At 40.6% G+C, this 18,721-nt stretch overlaps 2 protein-coding genes across 2 annotated transcripts; both read right to left on the reverse strand.

Annotated features, from left to right (window-relative positions):
* Positions 1-269: 269 nt before the first annotated feature.
* On the reverse strand, positions 270-6,306 carry LOC141587833 (uncharacterized). The gene is made up of 10 exons (XM_074409304.1): positions 6,302-6,306; positions 5,507-5,640; positions 2,135-2,231; positions 1,933-2,054; positions 1,769-1,850; positions 1,526-1,646; positions 1,276-1,424; positions 1,055-1,165; positions 790-934; positions 270-278 (listed from the first exon to the last, which is right to left on the reverse strand). Exons 1-10 carry the CDS (start codon positions 6,304-6,306, stop codon positions 270-272), a joined length of 975 nt encoding a protein of 324 aa, XP_074265405.1.
* Positions 6,303-18,049, reverse strand: LOC141587842 (uncharacterized). Its single transcript, XM_074409312.1, has 5 exons — positions 17,817-18,049; positions 12,786-12,919; positions 9,732-10,895; positions 8,534-9,478; positions 6,303-7,897 (listed from the first exon to the last, which is right to left on the reverse strand). Exons 1-5 carry the CDS (start codon positions 18,047-18,049, stop codon positions 6,303-6,305), a joined length of 4,071 nt encoding a protein of 1,356 aa, XP_074265413.1.
* Positions 18,050-18,721: the final 672 nt, after the last annotated feature.

An 18,721-nucleotide genomic window follows, 5' to 3' on the forward strand; every position in this document is an offset into this window, starting at 1 on the left:
ATACATCGTTTATGAATGAATAACTACTTTTGTGACCCGTAGAATCACGGGTGCTTTAATGGTATGCGATTTTTTATTCGTCAGTATTGTTTGGGTTTTTGGATTTGTTATATATCGGTAGGAGCTGATTAAGTTTCATTTTTTATTTACTGTTTTACATATTGAAATAGTATATTGTAATGTGCAAGCCTTGTGTTTGGGTATTTATGATGTGTTTTGAGGCATTAAACTTATACTTAGGTAAAACTCTTCATGTTAAACACAAACAATTACTTTAACTGAGCAAATATAAATTAGAATTCAATTTTTGAAAAGGGAACCATAACACTATCAATAATTAGGTGTTTATTGTTTGTTGTGAACGCTAATGCTTAACTATTAAATTGAAATTCAAGCTGGACGCTGGCAATTTTTGGAGTGGGGTTTTCATTTCCGACTTTTTGTTGCAACTGGTTACTCTTTCTCTTGGGCTGGCTTAAACCATTTGTTCTCCATGGTTGTTTGAACGATGTTGTTGCCTTTTTGTGGGGTGTCACATCTGATTGTTTACACTTGTGTTAGTATAATGTTGATAATATAATGTCCTCTAAAATATGGGAGAAAGTTATCATATACTAATCTTACTCTTCTACTTCCTTTCTTTTTTCTTTCTTCTCCGGTGTGTTCACTGTGATCGCCTCTCCTTGAGGAAGAATATAGTCCTTTTGGTGTCTGTTTTCCTGCATCTTATTTTGATCAAATTGCAATGGATGTAATTTTGTTCCCGCGTAGGATTGAAGTAGTCATTACCTTTGTCTGTGTAGTGCCCTCTTGCTTAGACTCTTCGTTTTGTTCTGCATGTTCAGGTTCAATTATTTTTTGGCCCTTCAATTCTCGCTGTTTTCCATATCTGGTTATTCCGACTTTCACTTTGAATGTGTATTCTTTTCCAATCCTGTAATGCGTCACAAACATTTGTTTTGCCGTCATCCTGTAAATCAATGAGTCTCTTAGTAAATGGTGGTGGTTGTGTTTTGTTATGTTGTTTTTGGGTTTTCATCATAGCTCCTCGTACATGGCTACCATTTTTTCAATTGGCTTGCCTATTACCTTTTCGGCCTCCTTGCAAAAAAGGATTAGAGCCGCATAAGCTATTCCATCAGTTAGTGTTGTCATTAATCTGTACCTGTAAAGTCAACATTGTTAAAAGGTTTTGATAAAATGAAGAGGGAGCTGTTGGTTTTGTTGAATTTGTACCGGTAAGTAGTTTTTCACTTATAAGGTGTTTTTGTTTACCGTTGCATTGGGTACGATATGGTTTCTTTACATTGGCGACATTTGCCTTCATCGTCGATTCCAGTAATGCAATTTGTGCAAGGCAGGTACCACCAGTCAATGTCTGTTCTTATTGCGGAAATGGTTCCGTGACATATGAACATCTCCTTCTGTTTCAAAGTTTTGCAGTTTGTCATTGTTGTTATTTTTCTATATGTTCATAGTAAATTATGGGTCGCTGGGTTTCTTTTTTTCAAGTGATTAGGCTGACCTCATTGGTGATATCCATTTCTAAAAGTTGCGAAATTGTTTTCCTGTTTGTCACCGTTGTTTCTTCTTCTCCTTGTCGGGCATTGTTATTAATAAACTCCACTTGTACTGGTTCTTGTCTCCTATATTTTGAGTACTTGTATAATCAGAAATATTCACAGATAATCATAAAATAATATAGTTGAGAATATACATGTCTTTTTCTTTGATCTATTTAATTGTGTCTTTTGGCTTCTAAAATTACCTCTCTAGGATGTTATTCGCTTCCGGTATGTTCAAGTCGATACATAATTTGGTTCCAAAAGTTGATTGTAGTTGATAAGACCCTGCAGCCATGTTTATACATGTGGTAAGCATTTTTATACAGTTGTACTGTCCATTTCAATTTCATTAGTTGTGTGCTTTTACCTTCAAAAGTTACGACCCTTAGAGATGTAACGACAATCACCTTGTCTTGAGCTTGCCCTCCAATTCGTTCATCAATAATGTTTGAAGTGTCTCCCCAGAATGTGATTTTTGCAGTGCATTCTCTGCATAGTATTTTGTGATGTAGGCCATTGAATGCATGTACGTTCTCAATTTTCATGATGTTATTCATTGTTTTTCTTACCTTTCATCCTGGATCTGTATGTTCCTTAAAGTTGTAGGCCCATTTTTCGTCATGACCGCCTTCTTGTCCTCGACAATGCTAAGTAGGCCAGCCACATCTGCAAATCATAAGAAGTCATGGTATATTTTTTCATGTTTGGTTTCTTAAAATGATTTGACGTACCTATTAAGTAATCGAATTTGTTACAACGTTCATCTAGCTTGTGGAGTGGGTGGAACTCAAATTTGTGTAGTGGTATTGGTAGTGTTTGGTCTTGTTCTTCTATGATTGAAGTGAATGGGGTGCACCTTATGATGTTGGTGTTTGTTTTTACTGGCCTGTATGATCTGGTATTCTTGACCACTTCAAAGTGCTAGAGTCGATAAATTCTGCCCTCTTGTAATTGCCCTTCATACGTGCTTACCAAACGCTTCGGTATTGTTGTGTGTATATGGTTATCATGTTTGCACATCATAAAAGTATTTGTTAGTATAATGTCGGATGTTGTTTTTACATTGTAGTGTTGTCATACCTCTTTGTCTAATAAGATCATATCTAAGGATAATGGTTTTTCGTCGTTAGCTTCTTTGACTTCCCACTTCCTTGTAAGGTGGGCTGTTATTTGGAAACGGGATTTTGATGGCATCAAACTTGAGATTGTAGCTATTAGAGGCGCCATTCGGTTTGTTGTTGTTGGCCTGTGTTATGTTTTTCGTGGAGTACTTTGCCTGAGTTTTTCTTTGTATAAATAGTAGTCTTAGGTTTCAGGCAGTAATAAGGTTAAGATCTAAAGGGTCCATATTCAATATACTCATTTATGTATGTTATTAAGTTTGGAGTATTCCTATTGTTTTTGTAACCGTCCGTCAATAATATTTATGTTTATAATCCATTAATACTAAGGCTAGTAAAATTCTTCAATCATTGGATATTTTCGTTTTGTGAAAGATTAGATTTCCCCCCCTGGATAATCAGTCTTCTGTGTTTGCATTAGTTTGAGCCATTTATTGAATGGTCATGTAGCTTGCTTGTAACTGTTAGAGGCTATAATGCCATTGAATTTATATCATAAATTGAGAGTCTTTTCGTGTGTTTCCATCTTTATGTGATATTAACACTTGCAGCTTTTAGAATTCTAAACAACATATTTTTTTTATCTCATCTTCTCATATCTATAAAATCTTATTAAAAGGCTAGCCTCAAAAGATCACGCAGACAATGCCACGTAGAATAAGGAAAAGCCACGTATGCATTTGCAATGCCACATCTTAATCCCGCGTGTCACTGCAATGTATAAAATTTTATTAAAAGTTTACTTCAAACACCTATTAAATATCACGTGGACATCGACTAAAAGCCGCCTAGGATTATAAATGTCACATAGACATCGACTAAAAGCCACCTAGCAATAAATTATTTTTTAATCCACTCCTTTTTCCTTCTTTAAAAAAACAAAATCGGATTAGTAATCCTTGTTTTTTACTCCACCCATATATGAATCAACTACATATAAAATTTTCAAAATATCATATTCCCCAATTTTTTTGCCAAAATATTTTTGGATTGCCGATGTCCGCGTTGACATATAGTTCTATCTATAAAATATAGTTAAATGGCTAACTAAATCATCTATAAAATACCATTAAAAGACTAACTTGAGTAGTATTTAATTGACATATGACAACTCTCAAAAACCTTCTAATATGCTATAATATTTCATGTCTAATTATGTTCTAATAATAGTAATAATAACACATTTAAGATGTTTTATTATGTATTTACTCCACTTTTGTTTTTCCTCTTCTCCCATTCATTGTAAGTTCGTAACCTAATTTCAACCTTTCATCTTACTTTTGAATTCTTAATCTTAATGAATGTTATAGCATATATATATATATATATATATATATATATATATATATAGAAGGGTTCTTATAAGTCCCTTATATCATATAACTATATAAGGCCCTAAATCTTTATAAGAATCCTTGGATGAAGGGATTCTGTAACACCCCCATTTATTTAAGGGCCTGCGCTAGGACTCCTCAGATAAAGAAGGGTGTTACCATCTCGGGAATCCGAGGCAGTAGATAACAAAGGAAAGATAACAGTACTTTAAATTAAAGTTTATAATGTTTACAACGGAAATAAAATATGTCTTAACTTAAAAATAAAGTCTGACAACTAAGCAAAATAAAAGTGAGCTAGCTCTAAGTCAAGTGATCCATGCTCTCTCCCTGCCAGCTCCCAATGTCTCAACAACCTGTCAATCTGCTCCCCATTAAAAGGATCATCACAGGCATACACGAATACACAGGGTCAACCGCGAGGTTGAGTAGGTAATACAATGTAATAAAGAATGCAATGCTATGCTCCTCCATTCAACTCCATCACACACATCCCCAAGACGCCCAGCCCATACCGATCCCCTAGACTATAAATATATCGACCGTAGTCGATCCGCTACCGTTGAGGACACCAGGGCAAGTCTGCGAGAACCCGCCCGGCCTTAATCACACTAACTCACCTCCTCCAACTCCAACTCCGATGCAAATGCAATGTATGAAAATATGAAACAATAATGCTCAACAGGATAATTAGATAATCAAGTATGTCATATAATCACCAACATGCCAATTCTTATAATCATAAGTATTCAATCAGTGTATTCCCCTACCTCAGTATTGCAGTCAAAAGGTCGGGTGCTCAGTAATATTCCACAACAAATTCGCCCTTTGAAAGATAAATAAATAATAAACAATTACTTAAACCATTCCCGTTCCCAAAATAGAAAGTTACTAAAAATAGAAACTTCTTAAAATGGAAAGTTTCCTTAAATGGAAACTTTCCCGATCTAACAGTTTTCTATTTTACCAACCCGACTCAAACCCGTCTCTAAACATTTAAATAACTCGGGAATTAATTAGCTAAACAAGGGTACGATATAATAAGTGATAAAACAATTTTTTTTACGTTTAAAGGAATTAAAAACAACACTCACTAACACTACCAACCCGTCTCTACAACCCGCACCTTCCCTCTCTCTCACACCCCTCACGCGCCACCTTAAACCACCACGAACACCGCCAAGCTTGCTCCCCTCTTCGACCCCACCACCAACAACCGACCCCAGCCTGGTCGACTGCCGCCGGTGAGTCGAACCAGAGCCGTCATTTGGCCTGGTTCACCACCGTGCCTCACCAAACACCCCCCTGTCCTCGACACACAGCCACCGCAGCCATCCCCTACCTCTGCCCAAACCATCACAGCCCTAGACGCCGTCAACCCACGCACCCAGACACCGTGACACCACCATTTCGACCTCCCCCGAGTCCACGGTGGTGCCACCCCAACCTAAGCATCTAAAACCCGCCTGAAACCCCCCTGCAGTACCCGTGTGATCTACCCTGTCAACAACCCCTCTCGCCGCCAATTCTGCCGCCAAGAACCTCCCTAACCGCCACCAAAAGAGACGACCCAAACCACCCAGTACCATATCCTCGACACCAGACACCAACACCCCTTCCCTGAGTCACGACAACACCAATAAAAACCTGACAGAAAACGAAAATAAAAGAGGAAGTTGCACCCATACCTTTTTCCGCCACCTAAACAACCACCAGGATATACTATGGATGTCGACTACCACCCTAAGGCCCTCCTTGCTGCTCCGACAACACCTACGCTCACTCTCCCTCTCTCGATTTGTGTGTTTGTTGGGAAATGTGCCGCTGCTAGGTGATAGGCGGGTGAGGGAGTGGGGTTTTGTAGGGTTAGGGTAGAATTAGGTTAACTTAGATTAATTGAGTCATGGGTAAATGGGCTTGGGTCAACGGGTAAATGGGTAAGTGTAGAAAGGAATTTGTTGACGTGATTCGTTCAGTTAGACCCGTCTTAACAAGTTTACGATGACAAACGACTAAACAATTATCTCGCCTCAACTAACGATATAAAATACAACTCAATTAACGATATAAGATACGGGGTATTACAGTCTTCCCCCCTTAAAATGAACTTCGTTCCGAAGTTCACTCATCTAGTAACCCCCACACGCATCGATGTGGCCCCAAAACAAATTTCCCTAGGGTAAAAGACACGTAAAAGACACATGGATTAAGGTCGGATAAGGTCGGAAACAAAATGTTATATTCTACCCTCCTAAAAAGAAAGTTACGTCCCGGAACTTACCTCATGCAAAAAGGTGTGGATAGCTTTCCCTCATGGAAGCCTCAGTCTCCCATGTAGCTTCCTCAACATTGTGGTTAGTCCACAAGACTTTCACCAAAGCTGTCTCCCCATTCCTGGTCTTCCTCACCTTCCTGTCCAGAATCTCCTTGGGTGTCTCTAAATAGGACAACTGCTCATCCACCTCGATCACCTCAGGACTCAACACATGTGATGGATCACTCAGGTACCTCCGCAACTGGGAAACATGAAAGACATTGTGAACTCTGGCTAACGCTGGTGGCAAGGCTAAACGATAGGCCACCTCTCCAACTCTGTCCAAAATCTCATAAGGTCCGATGAATTTCTGACTCAGCTTCCCTCTCTTCCCGAATCTCATGACTCCCTTCATTGGCGACACTTTGAGTAGTACCTTCTCTCCCACCTCGAAAGAGATCTCACTTCTCCTAGCGTCATCATAGCTTTTCTGTCTGTCCTGAGAAGCTCTCATCTTTTGCCTGATAATCTGTACCTGTTCAACCATCTCCTGAATCATCTCTGGCCCCAAAACGACAGCGTCTGATCGATCATCCCAACACACAGGACTCCTGCATTTCCTACCATAAAGTGCCTCAAAAGGTGCCATCCCAATGCTAGTATGATAACTGTTGTTGTAAGAAAACTCGATCAATCCCAGTCTGTCCTCCCACGATCCGCCAAACTCTAGAACACAAGCTCTCAACATATCCTCGAGGGTCTGAATAGTCCTCTCTGTCTGACCGTCGGTAGCAGGATGAAAAGCGGTGCTCATCTTCAGTTGAGTACCCATCAAAGACTGTAATTCCTGCCAGAACTTGGATAGGAACCTAGAATCTCTGTCGGAGACGATATCCTTAGGCACACCGTGCAACTTAACCACGTACTGCACATAAGCCTTAGCCAACTCAGCCTTACTCCAAGTATCTTTCATGGGAATAAAGTGGGCTGACTTGGTCAATCTGTCGACGATCACCCAAATCATGTTGTTACCCCTTTGTGTCCGAGGCAACCCGACGATGAAGTCCATGGAGATACTCTCCCACTTCCACTCTGGCACATCTAGCGGCTGAACCTTCCCTTGTGGTCTCTTGTGCTCACCCTTTACTCTCTGGCATGTTAAACATCGAGATACGAACTCAGCGACTTCCTTCTTCATATTAGGCCACCAAAACGTCTTTTTGAGGTCCTTGTATAACTTATCCCCTCCAGGGTGTACAGAATATGGAGTAGCATGTGCTTCTGTGAGGATTTTCTTCTTCAGTTCCTCATTAGCTGGCACACACCACCTCTGCCCAAACCTCAAGCTCCCATCTGCATGGATGCTGAATTTAGAGTAAGGCTCCGCACCTGCCTGCTCTACCTCATTGCGCCACTTCTGGATTCTAGCATCCCCTTTTTGTAGTTCTCGGATCTCCTCGTACAACTCCGGCTCAACTGTCATATCCCCAACGGTCTCACCTCGTCGGATCATGTAAATCCCCATCTGCCTTAGCTCACCGACCATTCTCACCCTGGATCTGGCACTGGTTAGGGCATGGATAGACTTCCGACTTAAAGCATCGGCTACGACATTCGCTTTTCCTTCATGATAGAGTAAGTCCATGTCATAGTCGCCAATCAACTCGATCCATCTCCTTTGTCTCATGTTCAGCTCCTTCTGAGTATAGATATACTTCAGGCTCTTATGGTCAGAGAATACCTTGAAGGTTGCCCCATAGAGATAATGTCGCCACAACTTGAGAGCAAACACCACGGCCCCCAACTCTAGATCATGGGTAGGGTAATTCTCCTCATAGGTCTTCAGCTGTCGCGAAGCATACGCGATTACCTTCCCGTTCTGCATCAATACACACCCCAACCCTTTCTTGGAAGCATCGGTATACACTTCAAAGTTATCATTCCCATCTGGCAAGGCAAGGATAGGAGCTGTGGTTAGGCGCTCCTTGAGTGTTAAGAAAGCCTTCTCACAACTCTCGTCCCAAACGAACCGATTCTCCTTCCTCATTAGAGACGTCAAGGGTTTTGCTATCTTCGAAAAGTCTTTGACAAACCTCCTGTAGTACCCAGCTAGTCCCAAGAAGCTTCGAATTTCGCCCACATTCTTTGGGCTCTGCCATCTAGTCACGGCCTCGATCTTGCTAGGATCCACTGACACCCCTTCCTTGGAAATCACATGCCCCAAAAAGGCAACTTTCTTCAACCAGAACTCGCACTTACTCAACTTGGCATACAACTGATTCTCTGCCAAAGTTTTTAATACTATCCTGAGATGCTCCTCGTGCTCTTCCTCGTTCTTGGAGTAAACCAAAATATCATCGATGAATACAACCACGAACTTGTCCAGGTACGGATTGAACACCCGATTCATCAGGTCCATAAACACAGCTGGCGCATTGGTCAATCCGAAGGGCATGACCACGAATTCGTAGTGTCCATATCTGGTTCTGAATGCAGTCTTAGGGATATCCTCGTTCTTTATCCTCAGTTGATGATACCCCGATCTCAGGTCGATCTTCGAGAATACTCCAGCCCCACTCAATTGGTCAAACAAATCATCGATCCTTGGCAATGGATATCGGTTCTTGACAGTCACGTTGTTCAGCTCTCGGTAATCCACACACAGCCTCAAACTCCCGTCTTTTTTCTTGACGAATAGGACAGGCGCTCCCCAAGGTGAAACACTGGGCCGAATATAACCCTTCTCAGCCAACTCATCCAATTGCTTCTTTAATTCTTCCATCTCTTTTGGTCCCATACGGTACGGTGGTTTAGAAATAGGTCCAGCTCCCGGCTTTAGATCAATGGAGAAGTCCACGTCGCGTTTAGGTGGTAGCCCGGGATCTCTTCCTAAATACCCCTCAAAGTCTCTCACCACAGGTATGTCAGAAATCCTAGGGGTCTCAGACTCTCTATCCCAAATCTGGCATAAGATCAACTGGTCTCCCTTCCTCAGACTCGATTTTAGGGTGTTTACAGAGATAAATTTGACTTTGGGTTTGATCATGTATCCCTTGTAGGTTACTCTGACTCCTTTAGGTCCTCTCAGAGATATCTTCTTTTGGTAACAGTCAATGAAAACTTTGTACTTCCCCAACCAATCCATCCCTAAAATCACCTCGAACCCACCCAAAGGAAACTCCATAAGGTCACGAGAAAGACAACCTCCCCAATCCGAATAGGTACACGGTATAGATTTTATCACAAGGCGCAGACTCTCCCGAAGGTACTATAACAGAATCGACCACTCTATCATATGTAGAAAGGTTTAAGGCTCTAACATGCTCCCTAGATATGAATGAATGTGTGGCACCAGAATCGAATAACACAAAGGTGGGTTTAGAGTTGACAAGAAATGTACCAGTCACGACATGTGCATCCTCCTTTGCTGCTTCTTTCCCCATGGCAAAGAGCTTGCCACTGGACTTAGCTCCAGACTGACTCGACGAAGCGGTGTTGGGTTGCTTGTTCCCCTCGTTCTGGTTCCTCTGGAAATTACCACCCCCGCTGGACTGGTTTTGCTGGCTACGGTTCTGGTAGTTGTTGTAGCTTCCTTGATAACTGTTACTTGCCCCAGATCGGGCACCTCCTCCATAGCCAGTGTTAGGAGTACGGTAGCTGCTGTATCCTGATCCCACTGTCCGAGACCCACTGAACCCAGATGTAGGTGTTCGGAAGCCCCCAGATTGGTTTCCTCCAGAACTTCGGCACTCGAATTTCCTGTGTCCCAACTTCCCACACCCGAAACAAGTGATCCTGGACGCATTACCTCCAATACCAGCACCTCTGAAACTGCCTCCGCTTTGATTCCTCATCCCTCCAGGAGCACTATTGGTGGAGTATCCACTGAACTTGCCTGAATCGGCTTCTTGGCCTCGTATTATCGCCGACGATTTCGACTTCCTCTTCTCAGCTTTTCCTTTCTTATCCTCCTTGATCTGCTCGGAGAGCCTTTCAGCAGCACCAGCCCTCAGATAGATGTCTTGAACGGTGGTAGGTGGAGCTGCCGTGAGTCTCTTTTTGATATCCACCGTCAAACCCCTCTCAAACCTCATAGCCAATATGGTCTCATTCTTTGCAAAATCATCGATATACGAAGCCAACAGTCGGAACTTTCTATGGTATGTTTCCACTGTCATGTCCTCTGTCATCTTAAACGTATCGAACTCCTCCCTCAGCTTAGCTTTCCTGAACTCTGGCATGAACTGGTCCGTTAATATCACCTGAAATTCTAACCAAGACACGTACCCTTCCTCAACATCCCTAGCAACATGTCGAATCTCCGCCTTGTTCCGATTCCACCACTCTCCAGCTGTGGCCCTGAGGTAGTGTGCAGCTTGGTCTACTTGCAGCTCTTCAGGACAAGCTATCAGCTCGAATAGGTTGGTGAACTCCCAACACCAATCTCCCAGCAAGTGAGGTTCCCTCTCTCCAGTGAAGAAGGTAGGGTTATGCCTCGCCACTATTGTACTCATCTTAGCAGGGTCCATTCTTTTGGCCTTTAGGGCCTCATTCTCAGCTATTAACCGGTCTAACTCTTCCTGGGTGATGTTTACAGCCGTGTTCCTTTTTGGAGGCATGACTACAAGAAAATTTTAGGAATTAGCTGCAACACAAAAACACCTTGGCAATTCTAGCCAATTCTATCACTCTTATCCTACTTGTCTATCTAGCATGGTTTAGGGGTCACATAACCGCATATCACTAGACATAGCCTTCTAACACGACTTTATAGAGGTATAAGTATAAATCAACCTTAAAACATGCAAAGTATTATGCCACAACCTCCTACCAACTTTTATGCAACAATTAACATTTTAATCAGTTAACACCTAGGCAACGATATATGAAGTTATACTCATCATCATGCGACTTCTCTACCCTTCCTCTCATTTGCACTCTGGGTTCCCGGGTCAAACTGAGAGGGCCAATGGTTCGGTGTGAGGGGGCCCCTAACTCATCCCTTACCTTTAGTGTGCTCCTAACAGTTTTGTCCCGGGGTTCATTTTATTTAGACTCTTCCTATATTCATTGGATTCATTGGTTTAGGCCTCGAAGATCGTTCGCTCACGATACCACTTTGTAACACCCCATTTATTTAAGGGCCTGCGCTAGGACTCCTCGGATAAAGAAGGGTGTTACCATCTCGGAATCCGAGGCGATAGATAACAAAGGAAAGATAACAGTACTTTAAATTAAAGTTTATAATGTTTACAACGGAAATAAAATATGTCTTAACTTAAAAATAAAGTCTGACAACTAAGCAAAATAAAAGTGAGCTAGCTCTAAGTCAAGTGATCCATGCTCTCTCCTGCCCGGCTCCCAATGTCTCAACAACTTTGTCAATCTGCTCCCATTAAAAGGATCATCACAGGCATACACGAATACACAGGGTCAACCGCGAGGTTGAGTAGGTAATACAATGTAATAAAGAATGCAATGCTATGCTCCTCCATTCAACTCCATCACACACATCCCCGGCACGCCCAGCCATACCGATCCCCGGTAGACTATAAATATATTGACCGTAGTCGATCTCGCCATTTCCTTGTTGAGGACACCAGGGCAAGTCTGCAACCCGCCCGGGCCTTAATCACACTAACTCACCTCCTCCAACTCCAACTCCGATGCAAATGCAATGTATGAAAATATGAAACAATAATGCTCAACAGGATAATTAGATAATCAAGTATGTCATATAATCACCAACATGCCAATTCTTATAATCATAAGTATTCAATCAGTGTATTCCCCTACCTCAGTATTGCAGTCAAAAGGTCGGGTGCTCAGTAATATTCCACAACAAATTCGCCCTCTGAAAGATAAATAAATAATAAACAATTACTTAAACCATTCCCGTTCCCAAAATAGAAAGTTACTAAAAATAGAAACTTCTTAAAATGGAAAGTTTCCTTAAATGGAAACTTTCCCGATCTAACAGTTTTCTATTTTACCAACCCGACTCAAACCCGTCTCTAAACATTTAAATAACTCGGGAATTAATTAGCTAAACAAGGGTACGATATAATAAGTGATAAAACAATTTTTTTACGTTTAAAGGAATTAAAAACAACACTCACTAACACTACCAACCCGTCTCTACAACCCGCACCTTCCCTCTCTCTCACACCCCTTACGCGCCACCTTAAACCACCACGAACACCGCCAAGCTTGCTCCCCTCTTCGACCCCACCACCAACAACCGACCCCAGCCTGGTCGACTGCCGCCGGTGAGTCGAACCAGAGCCGTCATTTGGCCTGGTTCACCACCGTGCCTCACCAAACACCCCCCTGTCCTCGACACACAGCCACCGCAGCCATCCCCTACCTCTGCCCAAACCACCACAGCCCTGGACGCCGTCAACCCACGCACCCAGACACCGTGACACCACCATTTCGACCTCCCCCGAGTCCACGGTGGTGCCACCCCAACCTAAGCATCTAAAACCCGCCTGAAACCCCCCTGCAGTACCCGTGTGATCTACCCTGTCAACAACCCCTCTCGCCGCCAATTCTGCCGCCAAGAACCTCCCTAACCGCCACCAAAAGAGACGACCCAAACCACCCAGTACCATATCCCCGACACCAGACACCAACACCCCTTCCCTGAGTCACGACAACACCAATAAAAACCTGACAGAAAACGAAAATAAAAGAGGAAGTTGCACCCATACCTTTTTCCGCCACCTAAACAGCCACCAGGATTGACTATGGATGTCGACTACCACCCTAAGGCCCTCCTTGCTGCTCCGACAACACCTACGCTCACTCTCCCTCTCTCGATTTGTGTGTTTGTTGGGAAATGTGCCGCTGCTAGGTGATAGGCGGGTGAGGGAGTGGGGTTTTGTAGGGTTAGGGTAGAATTAGGTTAACTTAGATTAATTGAGTCATGGGTAAATGGGCTTGGGTCAACGGGTAAATGGGTAAGTGTAGAAAGGAATTTGTTGACGTGATTCGTTCAGTTAGACCCGTCTTAACAAGTTTACGATGACAAACGACTAAACAATTATCTCGCCTCAACTAACGATATAAAATACAACTCAATTAACGATATAAGATACGGGGTATTACAGATTCAATGGATGACATAAGGAGAGAGGGCGCCGTTTTAAGAGCAAAAAAAAAAAGGAAATGCTGATTGTATGAGAGAGGGTAGACAATGCACTATTTGTGTACTTCTTGCAAAGACAAATCCAGCGGACAAAAGGAATAAATAAAGACTAATAATTCATTTTGCATGCTTCCCTTTTCTTTCACCATTCAAAATCTCTCAAAAAGCAAAACCCATAAAATCAACATTCAAAAGCATCCAAAATTCTGTAAAATCCATTATAAATCATCAAAAAATAAAATAAGAGAAATTTCATTCCCACTGTATAACTACTTCATGTTTCCGGATAAATTTCATTCGCTTTGTTGAAGATAAATAATTTGTCATTGTTCATCAGAGAAAGACAATCAAAATGATGGTCAGTGTTTGTGAAATGGATCATATGCAGATTGAAGTTGCCGTCGATGGTGAGTTATTTGCTTTCTTATTTGTGTCTTAGTTATTGTTGTAGCTTGATGTTCATGAATAAAATGCTATATGTAATTTTAGCTTGATGGTGTTGTTATTTCATTTGTGTCGATTCATTATTCTTCATGGTGTTCATTAAATTTGGTATAATTGTTCTTTTATGGTGTTCATCAAATTTGTTCTTTCATTTTGGTAGCTTGTTGTTCATGGCAAAAGTGATGGAAATTTAAAAGTTTGATAAAGGACGAATTATAATTTCAGTGGGTTTAAGTAAAACTCTTACCCATATATGTATAACTCTTACCCATATTAGCTTCAGGTTAAACATTATATTCTTGGACCATAAAATTTTATATTCATCATGTTATAACTCCGGTGGTTTTTTGTATAACTCTTTGACAATTTCCTCTGACTTCAGTAACAGTACATAACTCCTGTAATTCTAACCCTAAATTTTGCATAAAAAATATTACTAAACAACCAATTTTGATATAGTTATTCATGTTATAGCTTAATTTATACATTCATTAATTGAAGTTATAGGATGTAGAGGGTTATACATTATATGCCTAGAGTTATACATTATATGCGTAGAGTTATACATTATATGATTAAAGTTGTACATTATATTCTTAGAGTTATGCATTATATGCATATAGTTATACATTCTCTGCTTAGAGTTGTACACTATTAATCAAACCTCCAATAATTGAATGGAAAACAAGACTCGTTGGTGTTATACATACGTAGTGTGGTCTAAAGTTATACACCAAGATCTTAGAGTTATGTAAACCTCGAGTAATTGATTGTGAAACTTCTAAATATTTTTTAACATTCTAGAATAATTTATAACAGCCTTAGAGTTACATAGAAAGTTGTTAGAGTTATACATAATCGCAGTGAAGGTTATACTTTCAGATGTAAGAGTTATAAATAATAAGAAGTTGCACAATCAATGAATGGAGTTATGCATATGTTTCATGAAGTTATACGAAAAGGTGTAAGAGTTATAGTTGAGGAATTTTTTATTATTAGTCAGCACTGATCAGGATATGTTGTTCACTACAGTTGAGGATAGGAGCAACTAGGACATACAACATGTGTAAGGAACTTGTAAACGGGTTCGAGAACATTGGTGCATCCTTAACTGATTTTAAGAACTTCCACCGAGATGTGAAATGCTTCATCCATAAACGGGATGGTCAATTGTTCATAGACCGGTTCAAGAATATGGCACAAAATAGGCAGGGGTTTTATTTTGATTATGAAGTTGACAAGGATAATAGCCTTCGAAGGGCAATCTGGGCTGACAGAACAGCTAGAAGGAACTACTCCGTTTTTGGAGATGCAGTGTCATACGACCCAACATACTCGACAAACAAGTACGATATGATTTTCATGCCATTCACTGGTATAAATCACCATAAGCGATCAGTAACATTCTGTGGGGCATTGATTGCCCATGAAGACCATGAATCCTTCCAGTGGGTTTTCAACAGGTTTTTGAATGCTATGGGTAGAAAGGAGCCCGAGTAAATTATCACAGATCAGGATGCGGGCATTATTAAGGCCGTACCCCTTGCCTTCAAGACTGCACACCACCGATTTTGCATGTGGCATATAATGAACAAGGTGCCAACGAAGTTCGGGGTGACAAGGGAGGATTATAAGGAGTTCCTTGAGAAATTGAACAACATTATATGGGACGACAACCTAGAAGCAGACGACTTTGATGTTAGGTGGGCAGAAATAATGGAAGCGCATGGTCTTATGAACGAAGAGTGGTTTACAGAAGCGTACGATAAAAGTAGCCAATGGGTGATGGCGCATTGCAGGGACTTGAATATGGGTGGTGTAATGACGACAACCTAGAGATCAGAGAGCATTAATAGTTTTTTTAAGAAGTTTAAGCAGTAGTCAGGTACGTTAGTGGAGTTTTGGATGCGTTTTGAAAGCGCTATGGACCATCAACGACATACGCAGAAGAGACTTGACCATGAAAACCGATACTCAACACCAACAAGGGGGACGCATTTACCAATAGAGGAATACGCGTCAAATCTTTATACCCGTGAGGTTTTCAAGGAATTTCAACTAGAGGTCATTTGCTCAATCGATACATGTAAGACCGGGGGCTATGTTGAAGTCGATGGAGTTGAAGTGACTGTCGTTAAGGATTCAAGCAGAGAGAAAAGTTTCAACGTAGAGTACAACCCAGGTAACACCATTTTGGCATAATCTTTATCTATGTGGTAGTTCACTGAAGTTGCTAGATATCGTGCCAAAGTTACATTGTCTGAACATAGAAGTTATACAATTGTTCATTGAACTGCAGTTATTTGTAGTATAAATCTTATTACATTTTGAATAACTTTAGTTTTCAGAATGTATAACTCTTGTTATTATATGTATAACTCTACTTTCAGAATGTATAACTCTTGTTGCCATATGTATAACTCTACTTTCATAATGTATAAGTCTTATTATTATATGTATACTTCAACTACTATATGGATGGAGACGTTATTTAGATGACAGTAAGTCATAATTTAATTTGATTACAGGGACATTGGCTGCACGGTGCAGCTGTATGATGTTTGAAAGGATGGGAATTCTGTGCCGACATATAGTATGGATTTTATCGGCTAACGGCAAGAAGATAATTCTAGATGATTACGTTTCTACAAGATGAAGAAAAGATGCATTGCAATTCAGATTATCAGAATGTGATGGTGAAAAAACGGATTCAAATGGTAGCGCTGATGGAAAAGAAGTTGAGATGGTGAAGTTGTGGTCAGAAGTTCATGCGACCATTGGTTTACTTCGTGGCATAAGTGTGACTGAAGTTGTGAACTTAAGCTCCTTAATTAGAGAGTTCAAGGAGAAACTTTTACCGTACAAGAAAGTTTTGACTAAGCACCAGGAATTGGAGCAAATTCTTGGTTGCCCCGCCAGTGACGAGGTAACAATACTTCCACCAAAACAATCCAAAAACAAAGGCAGCGGTAAAAGAATGGTGTCAGCTAAGGCTAAAGCCATTGCCTTGGCTTGTAAGTCAAAGCGCATGTGTAATAACTGCAAAGAAATGGCACACCACGATAAACAGAATTGCCCTAACCCATTTTCTGAGCATCCATCGTCTTCACCAGCATCTGAAGGAGTAGAAGAAGAAGAAGAAGAAGACGACGGCGAAGAAGAATAGAGAAACTTAACAGGCTGTAGTAGTAGGCAGTAGAAAAATACCTCTGTCTCAACAAATTATTTACAATCTTTTTTTCTTTAAAAGGTAAAAAATCGGTGAGACGGAAGGGTATTCGATGAGCTAGCTTTTGTCTATTTTGAATGGAGTTTGCACTTAAATGATGTAATTTGGTAACTTCAACTTCCAGATTGTATAACTTCAGTAATATGAATGTGCAATTTCAAGCTAATGTTATATAACTCTTTTACACAATTTGGATAACTTTACTTCATAACTTGGTATTCAGTAGCTAGCTTTTCACAACTGCAGTCATTTGTTGTATAACTCTTTTACACAATTTGGATAATTTTACTTCACAGATTGTATAAATCTTATAGTTATCTGTATAATACTTCTAATTATGTGCCCTTGTTTGTAAAATTGTGGATATATTTGACTAAAGCCTTCAACGTATAACTCTTAGCATTTTTTGTATAACTCATAGCCTATTAAATTTTGCCTTTTTCATAACTGCAGTCATGTGTTGTATAACTCTTGTACACAATTTGGATAACTTTACTTCACAGAGTGTATAACTCTTATACTTATCTATATAACACTTCTAATTACGTGTAACTTTTACCCTTGTATGCATAACTTGGATTTTAACTATAACAGACCAAGATGATATAATAATAATCTATTCCCAAAAAGTTGTCTAAGTTGATAAGGAGTTTCTTGACAACATACTAAAGTTGCAAAACAGAGACTACAAAATGAATGAAAATACATTATATTTTTACCCGTGTTTTTTCTCTGCTTTCCGCGCCATTTTTCGTCTGGCTTCTAGTTGCTTGAGGATCTGGTATTTCTCGCCAATGAAACCGTTGACCTTGGTCAGAACTCCTTTCCCGATGATGTTCACATCAGCTAGGACAAGGGTCGCTGCCAGCTGGATTACCAAATATCGACGGTTCACCTTCCTCTCAAGATCAACATGACCAAAAGTATCACCCTCGTACATTAACATGTGCATCATTGTGAACAAGCCAGACTCGGTGTCGTTGATCGTTTGTTTCTGCCAAGCAAACTGGATCTGACGAAACTGGTAATCCGGTATGAATTTCCCTTTGTCTTCGTCCCTAGATTCCAGATAGTCGCTCATGAGGCTCGCGTGGCACAAACAAGAAACGTCAAAAGTGAAATTGTAAAGCGGTAACAACACTTTTGAGTTGAACGTAATTATATGTCACCTCCACTTACAATTATGTGACACGCTTTGCATATCTCCGACTGGCCCGGATTTGAGTAGTACTTATTGTCAAGAAGATCAATCATACGTGAATTAAAGTTGATACACGCACATGCATAATGGGCTTCGACCTTAATGGGTACGAAGATTAAATCGACCTTCAAGTTTGAAATCGATCCACTTGTCGATTACAAGACGTCCCACACATTGTACAACTTTTCGGTGTTCTGTGTTTGTTGGACAGGGTTTCGTACAAAGTCCAAGATTATTTCCTGCTCAGGTAGAAGTATATGTATGAGAATAACATAGGAGTTATTGGGGTTGTGCTATGGAGTTGCACAGTTCTTCTTATTTCATATTGAAGTATGACTAACTTCATACTGGCTGTTAATAACTTCTCAAAACAATATGTGTAACTCCATAGAGGGTATGTATAACTTTAGTCATATTTTCCAC

The sequence above is a fragment of the Silene latifolia genome, chromosome 1 (assembly GCF_048544455.1).
Source record: "Silene latifolia isolate original U9 population chromosome 1, ASM4854445v1, whole genome shotgun sequence".
In the NCBI taxonomy this organism is placed as follows: domain Eukaryota; kingdom Viridiplantae; phylum Streptophyta; class Magnoliopsida; order Caryophyllales; family Caryophyllaceae; genus Silene; species Silene latifolia.

What these genes read in the sequence shown, in the direction of transcription:
- LOC141587842 (XM_074409312.1), bottom strand. Translation starts at nt 18,049, where the DNA reads ATGCACATGTTAATGTACGAGGGTGATACTTTTGGTCATGTTGATCTT. An exon ending in GTCTGGAGCTAAGTCCAGTG is followed by an intron (nt 9,479 to 9,731) that starts GCAAGCTCTTTG and finishes CGGATTGGGGAG; the next exon opens with GTTGTCTTTCTCGTGACCTT. An exon ending in TCAGTTGTATGCCAAGTTGA is followed by an intron (nt 7,898 to 8,533) that starts GTAAGTGCGAGT and finishes TCTATCATGAAG; the next exon opens with GAAAAGCGAATGTCGTAGCC.
- LOC141587833 (XM_074409304.1), bottom strand. An exon ending in ATACAGATCCAGGATGAAAG is followed by an intron (nt 2,055 to 2,134) that starts GTAAGAAAAACA and finishes AATACTATGCAG; the next exon opens with AGAATGCACTGCAAAAATCA. An exon ending in ATTGAAAAAATGGTAGCCAT is followed by an intron (nt 935 to 1,054) that starts GTACGAGGAGCT and finishes GACGCATTACAG; the next exon opens with GATTGGAAAAGAATACACAT.